The sequence below is a fragment of the Salvia miltiorrhiza genome, chromosome 6, assembly GCF_028751815.1.
Source record: "Salvia miltiorrhiza cultivar Shanhuang (shh) chromosome 6, IMPLAD_Smil_shh, whole genome shotgun sequence".
Taxonomy (NCBI): Eukaryota; Viridiplantae; Streptophyta; class Magnoliopsida; order Lamiales; family Lamiaceae; genus Salvia; species Salvia miltiorrhiza.
In genome coordinates, this window is record NC_080392.1 from 41,422,954 (window position 1) to 41,450,509 (window position 27,556).

Consider the following 27,556-nt stretch of genomic DNA (forward strand, 5'->3'; position numbering starts at 1 on the left):
TGGGTATTTTGCGTCTGTTGAAGTTTTATTGAGGGCTCTGTTTTCTCAATCTATACTCTGGGTTTATTTCCCCGAGTGTACAATTACTTGGAAGGGAATTTTTTAACGGTCTCTGCACCGGAAGCCGGGATTTCTTATTGGATTTCTTACATTGGGACTCCAATCGGTAATAAGGGGTTTATTCTTTCGTCATTAGAATGGTTTCTCACTTTGTTTATGTGTAGGTACCATGGGATCATCAGATGCTCACCGCAACCTAGAAAGGGAGTTCGACTCCGCTGCTCTCACCACTGAGGTGCCACCTTCACTGTTCCCTGGCCTACAGGGCAATGCTACCTTCACTGCCCCACCAGGGTTTCAGGCTATCCCCGCCACTCCGTTGACAGGGTTGAATGCAAGCCTCCAGAGATCTGCTCTGGTGACTCCAGGATCTGACATGCCATGCTTAACTCCCGCGTCTGGAGCGGGACAACTCACGTTTGGATCGATGGAACAGATGATGGCGCTGCTTCACTACTCCGCTGTGCGTCAGGCACTAGGAACTCCCATGTTGTCCACTGTGCCCACTGTAGCTCCACTAGTGGGAACGGCTACTTTGCAGGGCACTGAGGCCCCACCTCCCGCTGCTCAGGAGGTAAACGCTTTAGCAATCAACAAACAGGCTGCGATGCCTCTGGAAGTGCAAGGGGACCCTGCTGACAGGGAAGTGGAAAGAAGACCAGAGGGGAGCCGGGTCAGACTCAACAGTGTTGTGAGAAAGGAGAGGGTTGACGAGTCTGATAGTCAATCCGTCTCCTTGGTGTTCGAGGAAGAGAGACCGAGGGAGAAAGCTCGGCTAAAAAACCAAGTGTCTCAGCTGAAACATCAACTCCAGGATCTGGAGGAATCACTGAGGGAGAAATCCCGAAGGGAGGACAGGGAACAAAGGTCAGGAAAATCGCACCGGGTGGAGAAGTCCCATCGATCGGAAAAATCGCGCTACACAGAGAGATCAGAGGAAAGAGAGCCGGAGTATTCCTCTGGCAGACATGAATATAGAGTCCACAAGCGCCACGCTCATGAAGCGCCCAGGGACAGAAGGGAACAAGGGAGGCATAAGGGGGACAAGAGAGCTAAGACAACGAGGTTCCACCCGATCCACAACCGCAGTCCTTTCTCGGACGATATTTTGGCAGATGCCTTACCTAGAAGCTACAAGCCCATCTCACTGGATTACGATGGCACTACCGATCCGGAGGTACACCTCAATCGGTTTGAAGGGTTGGTTACGTTGCACATGTACACGGAGGGCATCAAGTGCCGGATCTTCTCCACTATCCTTACTGGACCAGCTCAGTTATGGTTTGGGATGCTGCCCCCAAATTCCATTCACTCTTTCGAAGAATTACAGACTCGTTTTTTGCGTCAGTTCGCGAGTTCACGGAGGGTAGGGAAGTCAGCCCTTTCGCTGATGGATATTAAGCAGGAGCAGGGAGAAACGCTTCGGGAGTACACAGCAAGGTTTAACCTTGCCGCTCTGGAGGTGCCAGAGGCAGAATCGCAAATTAAAAACTGCGCCTATGTCAGAGGACTCAGGCCAGGGATCTTTTTTGACGAATTACAAATTCGACCAGCAAGGGATTTTGATGACATCATGGCAAGGCTGCCGGGGTATCTACAGTTGGAGGACGCTAAAATGGCGAGGAAGGTGGAAAATGAGAAACACAGAGTCAAGAAAGCTGAGGAAGCACCCGAACGACAAAGACAGCAAGATAGGGCCCCATTCAGAGGGTTGCCTCCTAGGGTACTCCCACCCCAGGGAGGAATGCCATCTAATCAACAGCGCACGGTGAATGAAGTAACACGGTTTACCGAATACACGCCCTTGATTAAACCACAAGAAGAAATTTTTCATCTAATAAAGGATCAGCCGTTCTTTAGGGCACCGGGGACCTACCGGACTGGGCCGCCGCAAGAAGGGCCTAACAATAAGTTGTGTGAATATCACAATTCCTTCGGGCATTACACGAAATATTGTGGACATCTTAAGCACCAATTGGAGTTATTGGTGCGCCAGGGATGTCTCGACCACTTCATTGACAGGGGAAATGAAGGTCAGAGGAGGACTGATCACAGACTCATGTTGAACCCAGCCAAGTGCACTTTTGGGGTCACAACAGGGAAATTCTTGGGGTATAAAGTCACACCAGCAGGGATTGAGGTCAACGCCGACAAGGTCAAAGCTATTTTGGAAATGACACCGCCTAGAGGAATCAAGGAGGTGCAGACTCTGAACGGGCGTATCACTGCCCTAAGCAGGTTTATATCGAGATCGGCAGAACGGAGCATGCCGTTTTTCAAAGTACTGAGGAAGGGAACCAAGTTTTTGTGGACAGAGGAATGCCGCGCGGCGTTCGAGGATCTTAAAGTATACCTAGCGAAACTCCCAACCCTGACCAAGCCGGTCCCGGGAGAAACGTTGTATTTATACATAGCTATGGGGGAGGAGTCAATCAGCTCTGTGCTAATCAGAGAGGAAGGAAGTCATCAGAGACCTATCTATTTTGTCAGTAGAATTATTCAGGGCCCTGAGCTCAACTACACAGAGATCGAGAAGGCGGCTCTGGCGGTCATGATCACGGCAAGAAAGCTGAGGCCTTATTTCCTTTCACATCGAGTGGTGGTACGCACGTCTTTACCTTTTAAACAAGTTTTGGGGCGCGCGGATTTGTCGGGAAGAATGGTCAAATGGGCTGTGGAACTAGGGGAATATGATGTAGAGTACGAGCCACGAACGGCGATCAAGGCGCAGGCATTGGCAGACTTCATACAAGAAACAACTCGTCGTCCCGTACCAGAGTTCTGGGTGGCTTATGTGGATAGGTCAGTGACAAAAGAGGGGTGCGGAATCGGGGTTTATATTACTTCGCCAGGGTATGGGACATACCAGTTCGCCATCAAATTCACCTGTCGGTTATCTAACAATGAGGTGGAGTATGAGGCCGTGGTCAGAGGGGCTCATATCCTGTCAGAGCTTAAAGCTGAGTGTGTCATTATAAAGACAGACTCCCAGTTGGTTGCGCAACAATTCTCGGGAAGTTACAGTGTCAAGGATCAGAGGATGAAGGCGTACCATACCAAAATTAGCGAAATGAAAGAAAAATTCATGGAGTTTAAGCTCGAACAGATTTCTCGGGAGGAGAACACGAAGGCCGACCTACTGGCGCGCATGGCTAGCGCAGTAGAGCAAACTCGGAGCGACGAGATCATTTTACTCTGTGATACCAGAGAAATGGAAACTTCGCAGGTGTTCTCGGTAGAGATCAGAGATGATTGGCGGGCTCCGATTATACACTTTCTGAAGACAGGGGAACGACTAAGCAGAGAATCCAACCAAAGGGCCCGCTATGAAAATTACTGCCTAATCAATGATCAACTCTTCAAAAGATCTTTTACTCAACCTCTGCTAAAATGTTTATCGCCAGAGGAAGCTAACTTTGCTCTGAAAGAGATTCATGCAGGTTGCTGCGGCGGGCACACCGGATTTCGAGACCTCGTACGCAAGATCATTCGGGCAAGTTTTTACTGGCCTCACATCAACCAGGAAGCCAGAGAGTTTGTCCGCAAGTGTGAAGCTTGCCAGCGGCATGCCGGGAAAATCAACATACCAGGGGAGCCCATGGGTGTAATGTACGCCGCTTGTCCGTTTGATAAATGGGGCATTGATATAGTTGGGAAGCTGCCTACAGCACCTGGAGGGAAATGCTTTCTCATTGTGGCAGTGGACTATTTTTCCAAATGGGTCGAAGCTGAGGCCGTGAGCAAGATCGATGAAGTTACAGTGGAACGTTTTATCTGGAGGAATATCTGCTGCAGATTCGGAGTGCCACGCATCATCGTGTCTGATAATGGGACTCAATTTACAGGGCAACGGGTTGCGGACTTCTGCGATCGAATGGATATCACACAGCGTTTTGTCTCGGTGGCTCATCCACAGGCAAATGGACAAGTAGAATTGGCTAATAGGACCATATGTGAGGGCATCAAGAAGAGGCTAAATCAGAGCAGAGGGAAGTGGGTGGAGGAGCTGGATACCGTTCTTTGGGCTTACCGAACTAGTCCAAAAACGGCGACAGGGGAGGCACCATTCACACTGGTGTATGGATCCAATGCGGTGATACCAGCAGAGGCACGACTAGAATCATACCGGATTACCACGTACGACACTGAGCACAATGAGGAGCTCCGCCGAGCAGAGCTGGACTTGGTGGAGGCACAGAGGGAGGAAGCCCGTGTCAGAGCGGCCAAGTACAAAGGCATTATCAAAGCGGGATATGATAAACGGGTCAGAGTGAGGAAATTGTCGAAGGGAGATTTGGTTCTCAAGCGAGCTGATGCATTAAAGGCGGTGGGTAAGTTCGAAGCCAATTGGGAAGGGCCATACATCGTCACAGAGGTTTTGGGAGGCGGTGCGTACATATTGTCGGATTCAGACGGCAGAGCTCTACCCAGACCATGGAATATAAACACACTCAAAAAGTTCTATGTATAACTGCTTCTTAGCAGGAGTAATCACTTGTAGACCGGATACTCTTTTTCCCCACAGGGGTTTTAACGAGGTCCGGGGCCATAATATCAATAAAACAGATATGTGGTTCTAGGGAATTCCCTGGTGTTGTGTTTGTTTATTTCAATTTTTGTTTTCTTACATTACATATGCTACCTAACATGTTCGTGCAGAGCACTGCACATGTCACCAGAGGGGGGAGTAGGGTGTATACCCATAATCCTCAATTTTTAAATTCGAAATGCAAACTCAAAATGCAAACTGCTTCTTAGCAGGACAAAGGAGAAATAAATACAAAAACTGCTTCTTAGCAGGCCAAAGGGAAAACAAGCATCAGGGATGGACGTCTCTCTTTCCACGATCCAACACTCCGAGTTCTTCTTCGTGGCTGGGACACGCTCACCTTCCAGATCTACTCCAGCTCCACTCTGTGTCTGCAGAATACCAAGAAAAACAACAAGTCAAAATGCCAAAAAGAAAGAATACAGAGGAGGAACAAACTAAAGGCCAGATCTGAGGAGCCAACGCTCAGATCCGGAAACCCAACGCCCAGATCTGGGAAATCAACGTCTAGATCTGAGGAGCCTGGTTATAAAACACTCAAGCAAGGGAACTCCACTCGTTACAACCACAAAATTAGAGATCTACACCAGAAGCACAGGGGAAAAGGCGGATCCCTCGGGGATGTGAGTGTTTAGAGGGGAAATTCCCTTACTTGAGTGCCTTACAACCGATCTAGGGAGGCAAAACATCAACAGATCCAGGGTTTGAAGAATCGGAAGAGGATATATATAGAGGCGATACTGGGATTAAGAAATGGGCTAAGGGGTAATGGGCCCGCATGAGCTTATGGGTCGGAGAAGGGAGTAAGAAATAATTGGGTCAACATGTTCATAACAGAGTATTGCACATGTCACCAGAGGGGGGAGTAGGGTGTATACCCGTAGGTCCCAATTTTTAAATTCAAAAATTGCTTCTCAGCAAGACTAGGGCAAACCAGAGGAATTACGCTCCACCAGAGCAGAGGGGTCATGCTCAACCAGAACAGAGGTTGCTGTTAATCGTAAGCCGCGAAAGTTGGTCGTGCCAGCCGGGCCTTCCATGCTCCGCGCAGAGATAGCACTTAATCGTAAGCCGCGAAAGTTGGTTGCACCCCCCGGGTTTTCCATGCTCCGCGCAGAGGTTGCTTTAACCGTAAGCCACGAAAGTTGGTCACACCCCCCGGGTTTTCCATGCTCCGTGCAGGGTGTTCCTGTCAATCGTAAGCCGCGAAAGTTGGTCGTGCCAGCCGGGCCTTCCATGCTCCGCGCAGAGATAGCATTTAATCGTAAGCCGTGAAAGTTGGTCGTGCCACCCGGGCCTTCCATGCTCCACGCAGAGGGTTACTATTTAATCGTAAGCCGTGAAAGTTGGTCGTGCCAGCCGGGCCTTCCATGCTCCACGCAGAGGGTTACTATTTAATCGTAAGCCGTGAAAGTTGGTCGTGCCACCCGGGCCTTCCATGCTCCACGCAGAGGGTTACTATTTAATCGTAAGCCGTGAAAGTTGGTCGTGCCACCCGGGCCTTCCATGCTCCACGCAGAGGGTTACTATTTAATCGTAAGCCGTGAAAGTTGGTCGTGCCACCCGGGCCTTCCATGCTCCACGCAGAGGGTTACTATTTAATCGTAAGCCGTGAAAGTTGGTCGTGCCAGCCGGGCCTTCCATGCTCCACGCAGAGGGTTACTATTTAATCGTAAGCCGTGAAAGTTGGTCGTGCCACCCGGGCCTTCCATGCTCCACGCAGAGGGTTACTATTTAATCGTAAGCCGTGAAAGTTGGTCGTGCCACCCGGGCCTTCCATGCTCCACGCAGAGGGTTACTATTTAATCGTAAGCCGCGAAAGTTGGTTGCACCCTCCGGGTCTTCCATGCTCCGCGCAGAGTGCTCAAGCTCGAATGGGAAGCAGCTTGGATGGGAAGCAGCGCGGATGGGAAGCAGCTTGGATGGGAAGCACGAAATCGCTAGCAAAAGAAATCAACCAAATCCTCATCAGAGGAGGCGGTAAAATCCTTTCCAGAGGAGTCAACCAAATCCTCATCAGAGGAAGCGGTGAAATCCTTTCCAGAAGAATCAGCCAAATCCTCGTCAGAGGAGGCGGTGAAATCCTTTCCAGAGGAGTCAACCAAATCCTCATCAGAGGAGTCATCACCATCCTCGACAGAGGAGTCATCACCATCCTCGACAGAGGAGTCATCACCATCCTCGACAGAGGAGTCACCACAATCCTCGACAGAGGAGTCATCACGATCCTCGCCAGAGGAGTCATCAAGATTCTCGCTAGAGGAGTCAATGCAACTCCAAGGGAGGGGATCAGAGAAGCATCAACAACAATCATAACAAGTCAACTCAAATCAATAGGGGAAAGACGGGAATATAAGTCCCACCTCAACAAGCAGCGGAAACAACACAAATAACAGAGATAAAAGATGCAAGGATGGGAAAGAAATTTCATTAAAGCACGCTCAAAAAGCAAAGCTGTACATCAAAAACTGGCGGTAAGTGTTTAATTGGTACAAATTAAAGAGTTACAAAATTTTCTTTTGGTAAAGTCAGGAGAGAAAGGGGAAACATCAAGAGGGAGGAATAGGGGCAGCTTGGGCAACAGCAGAGGAGACGGGAGCAGAGGCAGAGGGAGCCCGGGAAGGAACACCACTTGCAGAAGCATGACCAGAAATGGTTTTCTCGGAGAACACGGGCAACAGGCCAGTTTCCTTCGCTTGGGGAAGACGAACTCCCAAATCCAACAACGTTGCAGCCTCCTGCACATACAGATCCTCATTCTGGTACAGGTTGAACAGCTGTTCCACCGCGGCAGAGGAAGAGGCAGAGTCGATGAAGGCAGAAGCCGCTAAGTCAGAGGGCAGGGGAGGCTCCAGGCCGAACTGAGAAAATGTTCGAGAACTCTCGCCAGAGGGATCCCGCAGCCGGTTCACAAAGCGCGCCAGGGTAGCAGAGAACGCAGGCGCATATATGGGAGCAGAAGGTAGCAAGTCAGATCCAATCCCAAGAGAAAAATAGGGAATGGCTTTCTCTAGCACCGGGTACCACCACTCTGGCTTCTCTGGAGAATGCGCAGGGATCCCCATCCGCTTATTTATCTCCTCATCCTGGAGGTTATCCATCAGGGCTTTGAAATTCAAAGTGGCAAGTTGCTCCGGGGTGGCCCCCGCCATCTCCAATGCCTTGGAAGCTGTTTGCTCTATCACATAAGCAAAGAGGGGTCCAAAATCCGCCAAGTACTCGGGAGTCTTTTTGAAAGCCTCCAGAGTACCTTCCAGCATCAACCCCAGGAAATGTTGACCCCGCGGAGACAAGAAATATTCCAGGCGTTGATCTCGAGCCCCCAGAACGAACGCGCGGTTCTGAGCTTCCACAAGTATCCTCTTCCAACCCCGCCTGGCTTCCCTGTAGTCTCTTTCATAACCAGCTTTGAACTTGACTAAGCTTTCGTGGCTCTCCTTTGTGGCTCTCGACAACTCGGAGGCCAAGGATGCTCTCTCCACCTCCACCTGAGCTAATTTATCTTTCAAATCAGCGATCTCCGCTTCAGCTTTACTCAGACGCTCTACTACCCCGGCGACATCATCATCACGCTTGGCGATGTCCGCCTGTTCCTTCTCCCGTTCTTTCTCAGCCGTCTCGTAGTCATGGAGGCATTTAACAGCCCCCCCACATTCCCGACTCCACCTGCAAGAAGATAAAAGGGGTTCCGACAAAACCGTAGAAAGGTTAGTAATTTAAAAAAAATTCTTAATAAAGAGCATAAGATGCAGGATACCTGAAGAGCCAACCGGCAGAGCTGAGTAGCTAAAGCCGGTCGGGTCAGCTTCACCATTTTCTCTTGGTCCTTCGAGTGGACACGAGCTATCAAGGCGTCAATCAATTCCTGCCCCGATAAACTTGAAATCGGCCCCGGAACAAGATCCTCTGGTTCGTCAGTCGAGGGCACCACAGCTTTGCCCTTACCCTTTCCACCGGCAGAGGGGAGAGCCTTGGAACTACCAGCTGACTTCTTCGCTGGCCCTTTGCCCTTGTCCCCAGTAGGAGGGAGAATCTTCACACCACCAGCAGACCTCCTCGCTGGCTCTGAGGACTTGCCAACCTTTTTTAGGCCCTCCTGCCTCTCCTTCTCACCCACAGAGATCAGGGTACCCCTCTTCCTCTTCTTCGTAAGATCGGCAAGGGTGGCATCGGGAGCCGAATCAGGCGAAGGAACCTCATCGGTAATATCCACGACTTGGATATCTTCTTCGCGGGAGCCAGCGGCATCACCAGCACTGGAGCGCCTACTTCTGTGAACAAGAGCCCCCACATCAACTTCCTCCGCATCAAAGGAGTGCGAGGCTTCCACATTTCCCTCTGGGATTTCAACTACAGGGGGAATGGGGATCAGTTGGGAACCAGCAGGCTGCTCCGAGGGACTTGTTCTGGAAGCAGAACCGCTTGGGCCATGTGCTCCGCTGCCAGCAAGAGAAGGGGTGTCAGGCAAATTGTCCCCACATTTCGATCTCCAAGACATATCTGCAAACCAAAATTTCACATCATTAAAAGCAGGGTAACAAAAGCTAATGTGTTTTCTAATGTATATTTTTTACCTATTGATCTCGCTGGATACAGGGGAAACAGACCATTATATGCCAGAGAGGAATTGTTCTCGGCTAGGTACTTACAGTCTAGAGTCTGGGCTTTATTCATAGCATTAAGGTGAGTTATAATACTCTGGTCACGGGTAGAAGGGACTTCGGGAGAGGCTGGCTTATAAGTAGTGCGACTTGTATGCCATCCCAGCTCCGAAGCACCATAATCGCGCCAGTTGCCGAAAGGGGTGCGCACATAACAATAATATTCCAGGAAGCCCTTATCCAAGGAATTCAGGGAGGAAAGAAAAGTAGTAGGATATTTAGGGTGAGAGGCAAAACTGTACAAGGGATTGCCTTGCATGCGAAGGGTCTGGGTTTGACAAAATAGCTTGGCGGTGTCCCCAACACCGTTGGCCCGGCACAAAACATGGAAGGCATATAACCTCCGGATAGCAGAAGGAGCGACTTGAAAAAAGGGGATGTGAAAGTAATTACAAACGTCAACCAGCAAGGTAGGGGGAGGGAGCCTTAAACCAGCCTCTATCTGGGCTTTCCAAACAACTATTAACTTGTGGTGGTGAAGGCTCTCGGGAGGCGTTGAATCCTTAGAGAAGGCCTCGAACTGCAAACCCGCAGGACGCCTACATTTGCTTTTCAATTTTTCCACCTCCGCGACACTAAGGCGGGATGGAGGAATACGTTTGGGAGGTTGGCGGGGCTTTTTCCCTTTTTTCCTAGGTGGAGAAGGAGGGGGTGCAGTTTGAGATTCGTCAGAAGTAGAGGGGGAAGGAAGATTTTCAGGATCTGGCCGCGTTGGGGAGGAAGATGAAGGGTCTTGGGCAGAAGGAGAGGGCGAGCGAGAGGGTTGAGGGGCGGAGGTGCAGGCCATGATGAGAGATGCCAACCCTAGGGTTTCTAGCACGCTCAATCAGAGCACCAACAGTTATACCACTACACTACGATTAAATACAAAATTGCAGTGAAGAGGATACGCGAGTTACCTAGACCGGAAAAAGATGGACGGTAAAACCTGGAGCGGAAGGGTCGTGGGAGAATGCCGGAACAGTGAGGAAATCGCCGGAAAATGCAGAAAATTCGCTCGGAAAACTTGGAGAAGAAGAATAGTGAAAAAAGGGGAGTTCGAATCGGCTAAGTAAGATTGTACGCGGGTAACCACCAGCACGCGGGATGAACGGCACGTGGCATACGGAAGAAATCAACGGATGGGAATTTATACGGAAAGGCGAAAGGACGCAAAGGTTAAAAAGTAACCTCGGGTACGGGGAAAATACTGTAGACTGGGCAGACATTTAATGCGGATGACGTCATCCACGCGGGCGAGTCCTCTGACTAGTTGCACCTCTCCAGAGTGAATTAGCCAGACCAGGGAGCGGGAGTAACAAAAATGCCAGAGAACAATTTACAGGGCCTCTTTTTACTCTCATAATGTCAAAATGTCAAAATGCTTATGTCTTTATGATTTACAGGGGCCAAGGAAAATAACAAAGCTTTGATGCTGATAACACACCACTGGTTGAACACGAAGAATACCCGGTTCAACCAGACTAGAGGGGGGAGTGGTTGGTGAGGAGCAATATATGCAGAGTAGGGAGAGAGTACAAATCAGAGGAACCACTCTCATCAGAGGAGCCGTATGGGTCAGAAGAACCATTTATACCTGGTGAGGAGCAATATATGCAGAGTAGGGAGAGAGTACAAATCAGAGGAACCACTCTCATCAGAGGAGCCGTATGGGTCAGAAGAACCATTTATACCAGAAGGATCTCATCCATCAGAGGAATGACTCTAGCCAGAGGAGTCATCCGCACCAGAGAAGTCATTCTTGACAGAGGAGCCCTCTCCTCCAGAGAAATCATCCGCGCCGGAAAAGTCACCATCGTCAGGGAAGTCATCGTCATCAGAGAAGTCATTACCGCCAGAGGAGACGCCCTTGCCAGAGAAGACGTGTTTACCAGAGGAGTTCTTCATGACAGAGAAGACGTGTTTACCAGAGGAGTCCCTCATGCCAGAGATGTCAATATCACCAGAGAAGACGCCTTCGCCAGAGAAGACATTTCCATCAGAGGAGCCAATAAACGCGCGGGAAGGTCTCCCGCGTATTATCGAAATTACCAACGTACCCTTCCACCACGCAGGACGCATGCACCGAAGATGTTTTTACTATTTTACCCCTCCGCTTGTAAATCTATAAATAGGGCCCGAGCTCGTGTATTATTTTTTACGCTATCTCATATTTTCGAATACTACAGTTGTTTTCTCTCTTGAGCAAGGTTCCCGATCAACTCTTTTTACTCTTTCCAGCCTTCTCGACTAGGTAGAATTTTACGTTTCCTTTTATAGATTTAGGTGTTGGTTCCGTAAACACCACTAAGAGTATAGTAACCCTTACCCATCGGCATCAAGTGCCAGGGAGAAGAAATTTTCCAAAGCGATTGAAGTTCCGCCTTTAACTCACGAGATTGCCTCGGCTTATCGCCTTTATTTAACAAAAGTCTGCCTATAAGAGCATGCTTAAACTTCTTCAATTGAGAATCCTGAATATCACGTGGTATAACAAGAGTACCTTGATCACCATGCCTAACCGGACGGAGGGCACGAAAATTATGCGCTGGTAAATCCGGCTGTCGAAACTTTTGAGGGGCAGTAATCCGAGCGTATGAAACGTTCTGTTGTTCAGTCGAATTCACAGAAACAGGTGCAGCAGGGACATCCACCGTGCTCCTGAGATTAACTTGAAAGTTTTGCTTAGAAACCCCATTCGAGGGTTTCAAATGATGTTCAAAATTTGCAGAAACCGAAGGGAGATTGAGGGCCCCTCTGTCTGATGTCGGAGGGGAAGCAATCGGCGCAGCAACGGCGCTTGAGTCTTCAGCCTCACGCAGAGCAGAAGGGTGAAGGAACTTCTGGGGAGAAAGAACAGTCGGGGGGCGCTGCTGGGGAGACGCGCCCGATGTTCGTGGAGAAACATTGCCGGAGACCTCTGCCGTCGAAACCATCGGAAACTGATGGGGAGAGGCACCCGACGTTCGTGGAGAGTTGCCGGAGATCTCCGCTGTCAAAACCATCGGAAGATGGTTGAGCAAGCCGGCGAGGACGGCGGCACGGAGAGGCCGGAAAGCGGCGCTGCCAAGAGTGATAAAACCGATCTCAATCCATCGAGCTGCTGACCGTCAACCTCAGGCAGCAGCTGTGGCGTTTCAGGGTGGTCGCGGCTGCCGGACTTCCAGCTGGTGACGGCGGCGGCGGCTCCTAGCGAGACGGACTGCTGGAGGTCAGATCCGTCGACCTCAGCGAAGCAGCAACAGTTCCAGACGGTGGCGGCTACTTTGCTGGGCAACTGCCGGCGGAGCAGTTGGTGGCGCGACGCCGGCAACGAGAATCCGAGGCTGGATGGAGGAGATCTGAGGAGCAGATCTCTTCTTCAGCGACAGCAGCGGCGGAGCTTCTTCAGCGGCGGCGGCGGGAGCGGACCTTCTCCAGTGGCGGCAGGGAGACGTCGGAGGCAGAGGGGTCGAACGCCGGGTGGCGGTGGGGACGGCCCGGTCGCCGGTTAATGGGAACCGGAGCACGTGAAGGTCAAAGCCCGTGGGCTGCGCCTACTACAAGCTCTCGTCAATGGATTGTACCTCCATAATGTCACATAATTTCATTTTGTAATATATTTATTCATTTATAATGTATTCTAGGCATTTTTTTTTGTGCTTGTACAACTTCAATGGTTTCCCCAACATAAATATTCATGCATTATATATATCTTATAAAATTCATTTTTTATTACAACTTCACTAATTAATTAAACTTTATTTCATAGTTTTACAATAACTAAGGCCACATCGTTAGTCACACAATAATGGTTCATTTTGTTAACATCATATCAATTATAATACTTTATTATAATATATTCCAATAAAGTATATGTAATATAGTTTTTCGAGCAAAATCTCATCGCATGATTCACTTAAAAAATTTCTTTTCATTACTCACCCTATAGTAGTTCATTTTGTTATTATTATATCACTTTTAATAAAGTGTATGTTATATAGTTTTCCGAGCAAAATCACTGCGTACGATTGACTATACTTTATTTTTGCTTCCAACTTAACTAATATTTCAATTATATAAAATGAATATCTTTATGATATAAGCCAACATATATTCGCATATTTTTTTTTTGGGATCGAGGGTTTTTGGTAGATTGTGAGGCGACGACAATTTGGTGAGGAGTAGAATGGGATTGGGTGAGGCGTGTTTTGGGGTTTGGGTTTATTGAAGAGGCTCAATTAATTTCTGATATGGGAAGTAGGTGAGGTGCGATTTGGACTGAAAATAAGAGACAAATGGGCTGCTATTTTTTCAGTTCAGTCAGCCAAAATATGCATATATATTATATTCAATTTTCTTTGTATTTTAATTTATTTTTGTCCACATAATATTACAATATTTTTTTTACAAATTCAGTAATTAATTTCAAATAATTAATTCTACTTTACTTCATTGACTATAATTATTTTCGACTTCGTTACTCATACAATACTATATTCATTTTGTTATAATTATATTACATTTAATACTTTATTATAATACATTCAAACAAAGTATTCCTTAAATAGTTTTGCGACCGAATCCAATCATATGATTCATGTTTTTTTAGTAATTTTTTTTTTCAAATTCACAAATTATTTTCAATACATTGGAAAATATCATCGTATAATACATTGTTTCTCATCCAAATATATGTTAAATAGTTTCGCGAGCAATTTCCAATCGTACGAAAATATTATTTTCAAATTTTAAACATTCATATTGCCCACATATATATTACTTCATTTATAATATATTTATAATATATATGATTCTCTGAGCAAAATACCATCGTATGATTCATTTTTTAATATTATTTTTCCAACTTCACTAATTTATTCCAATTCATTAATTCAACTTTATTTCATTGAGTTTAATCATTCTTATTATTATTATTGAGTTTATTTCAATTCACTAATTCAACTTCAAACTATATTAGTTCATTTTCTTATTATTGTATCGCTTTTAATAAACTATATGTTATATAATTTTACAAGCAAAATCTCATGCTTACGATACGATTCATTTTATTTTATTTTTTCTCATTACTCACACTATATTATTTCATTCTCTTAATGGAAACAAATCTAGGATTATTTTTAGAAGAATATCCAAATTAGTGGAAAGAAATAAAATAACATAATTTCCGATAAACCAAAATAATAAATCTTCGGAAAAGAAAAAAACAAAATTTTAGAATACAAAATTAAAGAAAAAAATATATTTTCGAAACAATAGAAAAATAATATGTAGGAACAAAAATAGGATTACTTTTAGGATCTTCATAAAATTAGAGTAAACAAATAAATAAAACATAATTTTGGAATAAAAATAAATAATATTAATCTTGGAAAGAAAAAACTGGAAACAAATATAAGATTATTTTATCAAGAAACAAATAATCAAAAGAATTCCAGAAATAAAATTCAAATTTGATTTATATAATTTTCGAATTATATAATTAAGAAAAGCTTCTGAAATAAAAACATAAAAATAAGAAAACAAAATAAACGAAAAAAAGGAAACAAAATGAAAGAAAAAGAAGGAAACAAACTAAACGGAAAAAAAGGAATCAAACTAAACGAAAACTAACTAATTTCGGATTTATATTAACAATAAAATAGTACTAGTACTTAATAAGGATAAATCAGTAAATAACTAATTCACTAAAAAATCGGCCCACTTTGGCTAAGTGCAAAAACTCCGGTTTTGACCGGGTGTCATGGACACTCGGTGTCCATTTAGCTTTTCCGATAAAATAAAACCTAGTTGTAGCAGTGTGTTGTAAATGTGTATCTGAGGTCGTATTTATAATTTTAAAACCTAGTTTTAGCGATGGAATGCTTTCTTGTCGTTACATTTTTTTTTTTGGATCATTAATTGCACGCTAAATTGTTTAACAATTACTACAATATTTTTCCTCAAAAAAAAATAAAATTACTACAATATTTCCGGTTCCGAATATACTTTCAAATAAAAAGTCATTAACGAAATGTTTCAAAACTAATACAAGTTCTAATCAACCCTTTTTGTTTTGTGACGAGCTGGAAAATATATATCAACTCATCATATAACAGTCATGGGTGTGAAATTTGCAACAAATCAAAAAAATGAAATTATTACTGGAACATTTTAAAAAGTCGATTAAAATTACTAATTAGTTCGTACATTACTTGATAATTAACCCAATTAAAAACCACAACCTAGCCCTAAAAAGTGATCAATATGGATCAAGACAAGGTCCACTCGAAATTTTAGGATGGGCCAAACTATCATGGCCCACCAAAGATAATGGGCTTCACTGGACTGACTAAGCATTTGATAATTACTACTCCCTCCGTTCCGCGAATCTTGAGGCAATTCTTTTCGGCACGTGAATTAAGAAAATAGTATTTAGTGTGTTAAATGTGGTAGATGAAAAAGTGAAAAAGTGAATAAAGAGAAATATTTTTGCCATATAAAGAAATGACTCAAGATTAGTGGAACGGCCGAAAAAGGAAAGTGACTCAAGATTCGTGGGACGGATGGAGTATATATTACTCCGAATGAAAACAATATGCATATACTTAATTGAAATGATTTAGCTCTACTTATATAAAATTATCTCGTCATTTTCTTTTTGTAGCTTTTCTTAAATTACTCTGTTAAAAAAATGTGAATATATGAGATGACAAAATAAAATAATGACAGTCCATTTTTCAGACCAGAACTATTGTAATTTTTCCGAAAAAAAATTCAAATACAAACAACTTAAAAACATAACCAAACAAATTAGTGCAACGAAGCGCAGTTCAATGCACTGGAAATGGGAGGCGCTACGGTGGAGACCACGCCTGCGCCACTGGAGATACTCTAATGTTGAAATTAGAGAAATTGATGTTGAAAGAGTCGAACAGAAAGACTGAAATAATGGAGAAAAGGAAAATTTGAGTGTAATTTATATTTCAAGAAATAGTATTCAAACACATGGTTTGTTTTTCATACTTAGTTTTACAAGGAATCATTTTACTTTATCTCGTCATAGTCGATCGAATTCCTTGTGTAGATTATGATAGTCCTACTCCTCCCTTCCTCCCTACTATTTATGTATACTTTTTTCTTTATATACAATCCCCGAATTCGTGCATATTTTATTTTTGGATATTATATAATTTTCACAATTTTATCTTTGTATATTACACTATTTATCCACATATTCTATTTTTGAACACTACCCACACATAATTTTACCTTACACTATTTACCAACAATCTATTTAACAATACTACAATCTACTTAACAATACTTTAGTGTTGGACTATTTTTCCACTATCATTACTCCAAATAACTTTTTACCGCGTCATTGTTAACTAGGCAAATTTATGGGATACGGAAGAAGTATTTCTTAACATTAACATCCTATGCTGTCTGATTTGTCCATTATTCTTCCAACTTCCCCTTAGCGTGGTTTACACGCTTGCTTTTACCGAAAACTAAAGAAAACAACGGTAGAAAATTTCTAAAGGGATGAACTCTGCTCGAAAGCTATTCCATTGTACCGAAGAAAGCAACAACACACAACCAAACGATCCTTATTAAAGCAAGAACACACAAACAAACGATTGTTCAGTCATCGTAACATAGAAACGCAAAGCGTAAGACGAAAATGTCACAGATGCATCGACGTTTTTCATCTAATAAAGCACAAGACCAACCATACATCCATATTGAAGAACTTGATCTCGCATTGTTGCATTGTTTCCCCTGCTCAGATGAAGACGCCATTGCCAGTAAAATCTAAAGAATATTGAAACACTTGACATGCATTGAATCAAATTACTGATACCAGAAAATAAAACTTGCCTCATAAGTGTGGCTACCAGCTCGATCACTTGGTATCACACGCAGCACCTACGATGAGATTGAATGGTACCTCAAATTTGCCTTTTGGTTTTCCCTTGTTTGCTTCTTCGATTTTTTTGGCAGACTGAACTGCAGAAAGGCAAACACGATCTATTTCCAATTTCTCAAGATGTGTTCCCAGACACTCTGGAATTTCCTTGAGGTTTTCACAGTGCTTAACCACAAGAAACCTGAGCTTAGGAAAGGAGTCGATTGAGGCCTCCCAAACAAGTAGATTTGTGTTGCAAATGAGCAAGAGTTGGAGATTAGGAAAGCTGTCACGACCAAGATTCCATGTAAGTCCAACGAATGCGTTGTCTTTCAACTTAAGGGCCTCGAGGCTCTTGATCATTGCCAAAATGGACATGTGCTGCCAACCCAAGAATGTATTAGTTAATGTCAGCCTCTTGAGATATGGCGGGAAATGATTCTGTGGGGGAAGACTGTGCAGCTTATCTTCAGATGTCTGCTCATAAGTTACACTATTCACCAGCTTCAACTTTTCTAGATGATGCAGATTTTCTAGGAACTTATTTCCAAAAACATTGGCCACTTTACCGGAAATCCCCAAGGTCTTGAGGTTTTTAGCCTTTTTGGAGACGGCCTCCGTGCAAGATTCGGGTGCCAATCTATTCAACGTATGAAGGTTCTGCCCTGCGTCACCTTTCCATTTACTGTCGTCTAGGACAATGGCTGCTCCTGTCTTGAGATACCTCAGTCGCACCATTTTCCACATATTTGCTTTCATTGTAATGGAACGAGACTTGGTCTCGACTACAAGAGATTGTAGGTTCCATAGCTGGGTGATTGGTTCTGGAAGAGTTTCTAGTCTCTCAATATATAGGGTGAGGTACCTAAGATGAATTAGTTTGGTAATCCTTGGTGGAAATTGGTGGAATATGATGCACTTTGACTCCAGAATCCTAAGCTTTTTGAAGCCGTTTGGTATAACTGATATGTATTCTGGATTCACCTCGACAGGCCGCTCGTAGAAACACAAAAATGAACGAACGTGTGGACCATATGGGTTTTCCATGAGGAACTTAGAGAGATTGGAACAGAAAGAAAGACGATGAGAGTCTTTTATCTCAGAAACTGGAGGTTGAAGTGCGCCTGTCCTGGATAATTTAATCTCGTGCCATAAATTCTCATCCTTGGATATCTTTATGCAGAATGCACGTATCATATAATGAATCCTGCACGTTTTAACTTCGCCAATGTGATTAGTTTTCTCGACCTTTAACAAGTTCCTGCAAATGAGACTATACATATTATCTTCAGCGCTTTCCTCCAAGCTTCTTCCATTCCTAGCAAGTACAAATCCTTCTGAAATCCACAGCCCGCACAACATCTTAGCTGGAATCTCATAATCTTCAGGAAATACACCCAAGTAAACAAAACATGTTCTCAAGTCATTTGGCAGCCTTTGGTAGCTCAATTCTAAAACTTCTGTTAAGAGCTCATTTTTGCCAGCTTGTAAGGCGCCACTCACATTTGTCGACAACGTCTCCCATTCACTCACAGTCGTGGATCGAGATTTCGTGAGTTGGTCAAAGAGAATACCTCCAATCACAACTATTGCTAGTGGCAGTCCATCACACTTCTTGGCTATAAGGTAACCAATGTTGCTCAATTGTGGCGGGCAGTCTTCCAAACCAAACACCTCATATTTAAGGAGCTCCCAACTTTCATTAACATCTAAGAACTTCAGAAAGTGTGGAGCTCTGTAAACCCTAGATTCCACTGCTACATCTGTATCTCGGGTGGTGATGAGGACTTTAGCCTCCCCATTCTCTATTGGTAGCACCTCCTTGATCTCGTCCCATGCAGTTACACTCCACATGTCTGTTAAGACTAACAAGAATTTCTCTTTCTTCAAACACGTGCAAACTGTTTGAACCAACTCGAAGAAGTTGAGGCTAGACATATCTTGGTTGGGGAAGAATCTTTTCAGGATTTCGAGGAACACGTCCCTGCTCTTGAACACTTGAGATATGTTAACCCAAATGCGAATGGGGAAATGACAACGAATTTCATGGCTCTGATAAATCTTCCATGCCAATGTTGCCTTCCCCTGTCCAGGTATGCCCACGATGGAGATAACGTCGAGCTTTTCTGTTTTTGTCTTCAGATAGCCACTTATGATAGCTTCCTCCTCGTCAAAACCTACTACTTTATTTTGCCTGATTGGTGTATCCTGTGTGAATGTTACATAAAGTAAGCATGGGTGCCAACACCAATTTAAATAAGGAAACGAATAAGATAAAGTAAGCATGGGTGCCAACACCAATTTAAATAAGGAAACGAACAAGGGATAAGCTGTATCATGCAAGCCGTGATAAGATTTTGTGCATGTATAAAAAATAATTAATAATTCTCATAAGCTAAATTTTATCGATATTTTAGATATTCTTGATGTGTGATTATTGAATATAAGGAGATCGATGGGTTGATGCTAGAAACAAAGATAAAATATAACCACCAAATTAAGTTGATGCTCTTAATGCTCGAACAAGTTGCAGAGAGCACCCATCATTAGTTTATTTTGAACTAATGCTCAATCTCTCGAGCATGAAGCACTCGCCTTAAGGGCAAATGGTAACCATTAGCAAACTATATTAATAGGGAAAATTAGTAATTTATCCTTATTATAGACATCTTTATGGCCTCCGACACTCTATACTTAAGATTCGATCAATCAAATTTCTCATGTTTCAATTAATTTGGGTGCAATTAAGCCTCTTTGTCTGACGGCCAACTGACATTGTTTGCAATATTTAATTTTTTTAAATTACTGCATTGCCCCTCCTCTCGCTGTTGTCGGTGAAGCCACTAGGCGTCGCCCGACCCCGTTCAGAGACCTTCCACACCACCCACAAGGTCCCAGTCGGAGACACCCCCTAAGTCCGGGCCAAAAACGTTCAAGTTAGTCCAATGCTTTCTTTCTCTCTCTCTAATTAATCAAATTTGTGAAAAAAAAAAAAAATCTTATTTTTGGACATGATCAGTGGCGGAGCCATGTATGGGCTAGGGTGGGCTGAAGCCCAACCCCCAATTTTGTTTTATAAATATTTTTTTATTATTATTCATAAATAATAATAATTTAGCCCACCTCTAATTTTGAAAATATATATTCTTATTAATTTTATTGCATTATTCTTGTCGGCTATTCATGATTCTGATATTATTTTGTGTTGTAAATTATGCTTATGATTAAAGGGCGGTTAAATAGAAGCTATGATAGTTAATTTTATATCACTTCTTCTATTTGTTGGTATTAAGTGCATTTTATTTAATTATAAATATAGATAATTGATTAATGACTGGATAAATAACAATTTGGTCGTGTATATTGAATAGATATCAATGTTTTCAATAAGTGAATACATATCTAATTAAGTCAATTATCATTACTTTTCAAACGAAAACAACTAGCTCACCAAATATATAGTCTTAAGTTATTTGTAATATATTGAAACTATATAATTTATGAAAATATTGTTTATTATTATTATACTTATTTTTTAAGTAAAAATATTTAAAATGTACGAAATACCCAAAAAAAAAAAAAAACGGGGGCTGCCACCCCCGAACCCCCGTAAAAGTTCAACCCCCCTAATACAAATTTCTGGCTCAGCCACTGAACATGATTCGTTAGTGGAAAAGGATCTCGAAGGGCGATACCCCTATTTTGGACGGCCAGTAACGCCCGCGACAGAGTTGATACTTGATAGTGCGCTCAAAGACATGACCATTATAATGAAGCAACAAAATAGGGCTGAAGAAGACATTGAAGCAATCAATCATTGCGCAGCCGTTGCTCCAATCAAGTACAGGAATCCCTCGACAAGCTAGATCTTATTATACCTCTACAGGTTCCTCATCACTATTCCTACAACCGATCGTGTAATTTGAAGAGGAATCACCAATTTTTTTCATGAAAATTTGCAGAGATGCGGGAGATTGGCGGACCAAGTAGTGCTTCTCAGGCGCAAGTTGTCAAGCACACGAAAAGTGCTAGCATATTTAATATAAAAAGTGCATTGGACATAAATATAGATTGGTGCTCGTCAGGTTCAAGTAGAGGAATGGAAAGAGAATGGAATCAAATAAAGAAGTGGAATGGTAACAATAACCATTACTTTTATTGGGTGTTTGGTTAAACAATAAACAGTCGGTCTTGCATGCGGCGGTCGCACTCCAGTGCGACGGGTCCGCCCCGACCCGGCCCGCGCCCCAGATCCAAAATCCTGAATCTTAAATTATTACATTTGTTTACAATAATTATTACTTTTAATAAACATGATATATACATTTTTTCGCACAAATGTATAATTATATAAATATAAGTATTTACCTTCATTTAATATAAAGTATTATATTTTCTAAACCCTAAATTTTATAAACTAAATCCTAAACCCTATAAACTAAACCCTAAACCTGAACACTAAACCCTAAATATATAACCATTACATTTGTATATAATGGTCAGGCGAATGACTGTCAGCTCTGGCACTGGAAATCTACTCTGGCGAGTGATGGTCAGCTCTGGCGAGCTTGGTCGGGCGAATGACTGTCAGCTCTGGCACTGGAAATCTACTATGGCGAATGATGGTCAGCTCTGGCGAGCTTGGTCGGGCGAATGACTGTCAGACTGGCACTGAAAATCTACTCTGGCGAGTGATGGTCTGCTCTGGCGAGCTTGGTCAGGCGAATGACTGTCAGCTTTGGCACTGGAAATCTACTCTGGCGAGTGATGGTCAGCTCTGGCGAATAAATTTTATCTCTGTCGAGTTTGGTCAGCTTTGGCGGCCTTGACCGCTCGGCGAGTGTTGTCAGCTCTGGCGAATGAATTTCAGCTCTGCCGAGTTTGGTCAGCTCTGGCGGCCTTGGTTAGCTCTGGCAGCCTTACGGGTCAGAGTTTCGGGTCAGAAGTGCAGGTTTGGAGCGGGTCGACCCGTCGCACGCCGCACCCAATAATTTGCGAACAATAAAAATAAATCATTAATAAGGGATTCCCTTTCTTTTGTTTCCCCTCTAGTTTGAGGGGTAACAAATTGGGTGATTGAGTTACACTCAAGTAATGGTAATGGTTAACTCATTACTCAAACCAAACAAGTGATGGATTCAATTAATTGAATCCCTTTCCAACCTCTAAAAACACCCAATCAAACGTGGACTGATTATTATCCCTCTTACTTACTTAATTTTAAGGTAAATTTTGTAACTTATATATTATATATTTATAAAAATATATTAATGTATTAGATATTACACTAAATTTATTTGATATATCTAAATCTCATGCTAGCATTATATGATTTTTCATTCTTGAAATCAAATCTATTTATAATCATTTAATAAGAAACGTGAATTCATTAATTATAACTAACTAATCTTTATTGCAAAATAAAAAAAAATTATTTATAGTTTTGCTTCACTTTTGTACCAAAATAATAGTAAGAATTAGATCCAAAAATACTAATATATATTAAATTATAGCAGAAAAAAAAATCCCTAATTTCTATCTCAGACTCACTTTTCTGACTCGCTTACTCTCTTGCACAGATGAAATTATCGCAGAAAACAAAATCCCTAATTTCTATCCCCTTCTATCCCTCTTCTTAAATTCTTAAATTCTGGCGAGATCCGCCACTAGCCACCACCGTCGTCAATGGGTGTCGCTGACTTGACTTTGAACCGCCAACACTACGCTTCCACCCCCTACACACTATTCAAACATTACTCAGAGGAGAGGGATGGAGGCAGGCGAGCCCTTATTTCTGAGAAAAATAGAGGAGGAGAGGCGAGGCGAGGCACCAAGAACAGAGGGGGAGAGGGGATGCGACTGACAATGAGAGTCAGTCAGGTAAGAGAGGCAAGAGGAGGGGAGCGCTCTCCAATGCCGCTGCAACGAAGGGTGGAGGCGGGAGGGCGGTGCGAGAGGCGGCAGATACGGCGCGAGGGTGGAGGCGGGACAGTTGAGGCGGCGTGAAGGTGGAGCACAATGGCGGTGGGAATGTGGAAATGAGATGGAGGCACGAGAAATTGGAGAGAGAAATAAGCAATTAGGGTTTAGATAGGTTTAATAGGTATATATATGTGTATTAAGTTAATGCTAAACAAGTTCTAATTATATCCCAATTTAGAAACGGACCATGAATATTGGAACAGCCCAAAAACGAAAACAAGCCATGGATATTGCGACGGAGAGAGTATATTGCCAACGATTAATAACATGTATAACGTAAGTTTTTATTTATGCTAGTTTTATAGCATGTAGGTATATTTTATCTTTAAGGTGCGTTCTCTTTGATGACAAATGGTGGAATACATGTATTTTTCCTTTTTTTTTTCACCTTTTCGTATATTTTCTTTGTTGGAAAATTTTCTTGGGACAGGAGGAAAAATTTTCTCAGACATCACATTTTCACTCAAATTCATGATAATATTATCACAAGTTACAAGTGTGATAATATTTTTCCATATTGTATATTTTTATAATCTTTCAATTTTATCCTAAAAAATTATACTTCATCCATCTAATTATTAATGACACGTATTTCTTTTTGGGTTGTCCCAACCTAAATGACTCGTTTTCTATTTGGGGAAAAATAAGGGGTCAATTAACAAGTTAATTAACCCCCTAATTACTAAATTCAAATGAGATTGTTAACCATCTTTATGAGCAACCATCCAATCACCCAACCATCCAACCATCTTTAATATTTAATTAATTTCTCTCTCTTCCACATCACTAATATTCATCCCAACCTAACCACCTCTATTTTTGTTCATTTATCAATGACCACCACAACCATCCAACCACCCAACCACAACATAATTTTATAATTATTTTATTATTATTTTTATTAGTAATAATTTTAATAATATTATATATAAATTAAAATACAAAAAATAACAAATTAATAAAAATTTAAATTACGACAAACTAAAAATATAAATTACAACAATCCAAACTCGAAATAGAAAAAAAAAAAGCAATACATACTACGCATTTAATTATCATCTCCAAACTTTTGGGTTTGGTGATATTCAAAAATAGGAGAATCAGTTGGATTATGCGAGAATTCTGAATTCATAGCATAATCAAACTCTGGGAATTCATTGGAGCTTGAAATATCAGCAAGATTTTGATAATAGTCTTGGGAGGATTGAAATTTTGAGAGTTGAAGAAAGAATTATTGTCTCCATCCATTGAAAAATAGAGAAACAAATAATACTCCCTCCGTCCCCAAAATAAGTTCTTCTTTGGAGAAAAATATATTATAATTAGTATTGAGAGTGGTGAAAAGATGAAAAAGTGAAAAGTAAGAATAAATAAAGTATTATTAGTGGTGGGGTAGTCGTCCAAAAATGGAAAGAAAGAAATAGGAACTTATTTGGGGGACGTCCCAAAAAGGAAAAAGAGAAACTTATTTCAGGAACGGAGGGAGTAGAAGTTATATGTAGAGATGATAAATGAGAGAATTTGAAGGTGTATTGAAATATAGCAAGAGTGGTCTCTATTTATAGAGAATGAAAAAATATATATTTTGGTATAATTTTTTTATTTTTTAATATTTTATATTAAAAATATAATGATTTTTATCAATTATCTAAATAAAATCTACTGAACCAATTAAATCTTGACAAGTGTCACTACAACAATGGATGGGATATTAGGAGAGAGAGACCAAGAGTGGTCTCTTTTTTCATTTGGTCGACCAGGTCTACTCCTTCTATTTTAATTGTTTTTTTTTTCATGTTGCCAGCTTGGCGGTCGACCATTCCTCCAAAAATACTACCGATAAAGATGGTCTAATGGCACACACACCAGCACACACAGCAGAAACCCTCCCCCCCTCTCTGCCTCACGCCACCAGCCACCGCCCGGCGTCGCTGACTCGCTGCTCACCTAATTCCCAAATTCCTTTATGTCATTCTAGGTTTCTATTCATTTTCTGTAAATTCCTCTATCTCACCCCTGCTCTCCACCACCTCCTTTCCCATCACCAACACCCCCAAAAAATTCAGGAAAAAAAAACGCAAGGAATTCCTCTCCAAACAGCGCGAACAAGTCCTCCTCCTCGACGACGCCAGAAAGCTCCACCAGAAGCTAGGGTTTCCTTGCAGCCAAAAAGTCCTGAAATCCATTCTCCGCCACCTGCTCATCTTACAAACCTACGGTCAAATCGGAGCTTCAGCGGGTCGAGGTCGTGAGGAAATTGCTGATGATGTCGGTGATTATACGGACCACCTTGAGCAAAATCTATCACAATAGGCTTCTATTTGGGATTTCAGATGATTTAAGGGATAAAATTGCCAATTACCCAAATTATTTTCGAGTAATTGTTGAAGATGATGGCAAAAGGATTCTCAAGCTAGTGAATTGGGAAGATTCCTTGGTGGTGAGGTGTTGGAGGGAGGGAGTGTAATTAATGTGAGCTAATTTTCAAGTATAATTAATGTGAGCTAAACATGTGGACCATACATTTTTTTTCATCTAATTTTATTCTCCTTAACCTTCATGACAAAAAGTAATGTGCCATAAATAATGGGACAAAGAGAATATAATTCAACTCATATTTCTATATTTCTCCTTCGCTCTTTTCCTTTTCTCTCTCTACATTCTCTTTCTATCTTTTTTTTTTCTCTTTGTAATATTTTTATACTATATTTTTTTTATTAAAAAAAACAGATAAAAAGATAGAGACCACTAAAATGTGATAAAATTTTCTTATATTTTCTCATAATAAATTTATAACAAAAAATGTCACACTCATAGAAAAATGGATTGATACCATTTTCGTTCGAGTTGCAATTAGACTTGCTATTTGTGATGGGATGAAATACTTTTGTCCGCTATTGCATGCATCTCTCTAGACTCTAGCTATATACATCCAATTATGTGCGCGCGCTTCCGCAGAGATAAATGAAGATGAAAAGGTGATTATATGGGCGTGTAATTATCAATATAATTGGATATTTTATGTGATAATTCCCAAAGAATAGGGGTAAAAATGGTATATTCTCGACTTGCCACGTTGCTCTATATTTTTAAATTATATTTTTATATTTATATAAAATTAATGGAGTATCAGTTTAAGAAAAAAATAAATTTTAACTAAATATTAAAAAGATAAAAAAAAAATTGAAGAACAATTCACAAATAATAAAAATCGATATTATGAAAAAGAAAAAAAAATCAAAAGAAATGAAAAACAAAAATAAATTACCATTCCAATTTCAAAAGGATAAATAAAAAGAAAAGGGAAATAGGATTAGAAAGCGTATTTACCCCTTTTGAGTCGGTCAACGGATCTTCCACGGCTCCAGATTTGAAATCGAATGCAGCAAACTTGTCAAGCAATGGTTTGACTTTGGCTTCTCTAATGGACTTCACCTCCTTGGCGAGGTTCACATTTTTCAAACTCAAGCGGTGGATGGATTTGGATTTCTTGGCGATAGCCTGTGTCAAGCCTGTGTCTATGGTGTCCTCCACCACGTACACCGCATCCCTCGTCTCCTTCTCCAATGACATCAATGGAGCTTCCTTTTTCTTCTTCTCCGCCGTCTGCTTGAGGAAACCCTTGAGTAGAGCAAGGTCTGTCTTCAACTGCTCCAACTCATTCTCCGCTCCGGAGATCAGATCGGCGTACCCTACCACCACCGCCTTCACTTGCTCCAGCAAAAATGCCACTGCAGCCTCCCCCATCCCAATTCTGAGAGGGGTTGACTTTTGGGGAGGTCGATAGATGTGTGTTTATTCTGGTTCAAACTTGAAACTATGGTCTTATTGTGCCATATTTTGTTATTACTCTCTCTATTCCTGAAAAATATTCATTTTTATCATTTTAGTAGGTTTACCAAAAATAGTGTGTTTTCATTTGTAGATACTAATTAATTAACTCCAGTTTACGAAGTCAGTTGTCTATCATCTGAATTCTTGGTGAGCTCACAACATATTATTCTTAATATATCAATTTATTTATATATTGTACTACATGATGCATTCTTTCTTCAATTATACTACAATTAATTATCGTCATTAACATTACTTCTTAGACGAGATTATTTCTCTACTCACAATACACTTAGTCATTAATTTTTATTAAAGAGTGGGAACACTACCCACTCAAAAGTGAGAAAAATATACCGCACGTACGCAAGCAGGATTAAACTAGGGGTGAACCGTTGCGATATGCCGAAATTTTTTCCTCATACCGTATACCGTACCGTAAATTGCGATATGAGATTTTTCATACCGTTACAGTACCAAACTCTTCGGCAAATTAAAGATCGGTATACCAAAAAAATAGGGTATGAACTTTTTCATGCCGATGTCGTACCAATAGTGCGGCATAACGTACCAAAGTTCGGCATACCATATTTTACGGTATAC

The 27,556-nt window shown here is 42.0% G+C and overlaps 1 protein-coding gene across 1 annotated transcript; it reads right to left on the minus strand.

The window, feature by feature from the left end:
- Positions 1-16,821: 16,821 nt before the first annotated feature.
- On the minus strand, positions 16,822-27,068 carry LOC130989605 (putative late blight resistance protein homolog R1A-10). Its single transcript, XM_057913618.1, has 2 exons — positions 26,453-27,068; positions 16,822-19,348 (listed from the first exon to the last, which is right to left on the minus strand). Exons 1-2 carry the CDS (start codon positions 26,867-26,869, stop codon positions 17,138-17,140), a joined length of 2,628 nt encoding a protein of 875 aa, XP_057769601.1. The 5' UTR covers positions 26,870-27,068; the 3' UTR covers positions 16,822-17,137.
- Between the last annotated feature and the right edge of the window lie 488 nt (positions 27,069-27,556).

Bases quoted from the DNA above. Each gene is read 5' to 3' on its own strand.
- LOC130989605 (XM_057913618.1), bottom strand. From the start codon at position 26,869: ATGGGGGAGGCTGCAGTGGCATTTTTGCTGGAGCAAGTGAAGGCGGTG. The intron at 19,349-26,452 runs GTAAATACGCTT...ACATTCACACAG, and splicing joins CGTTGACCGACTCAAAAGGG to GATACACCAATCAGGCAAAA.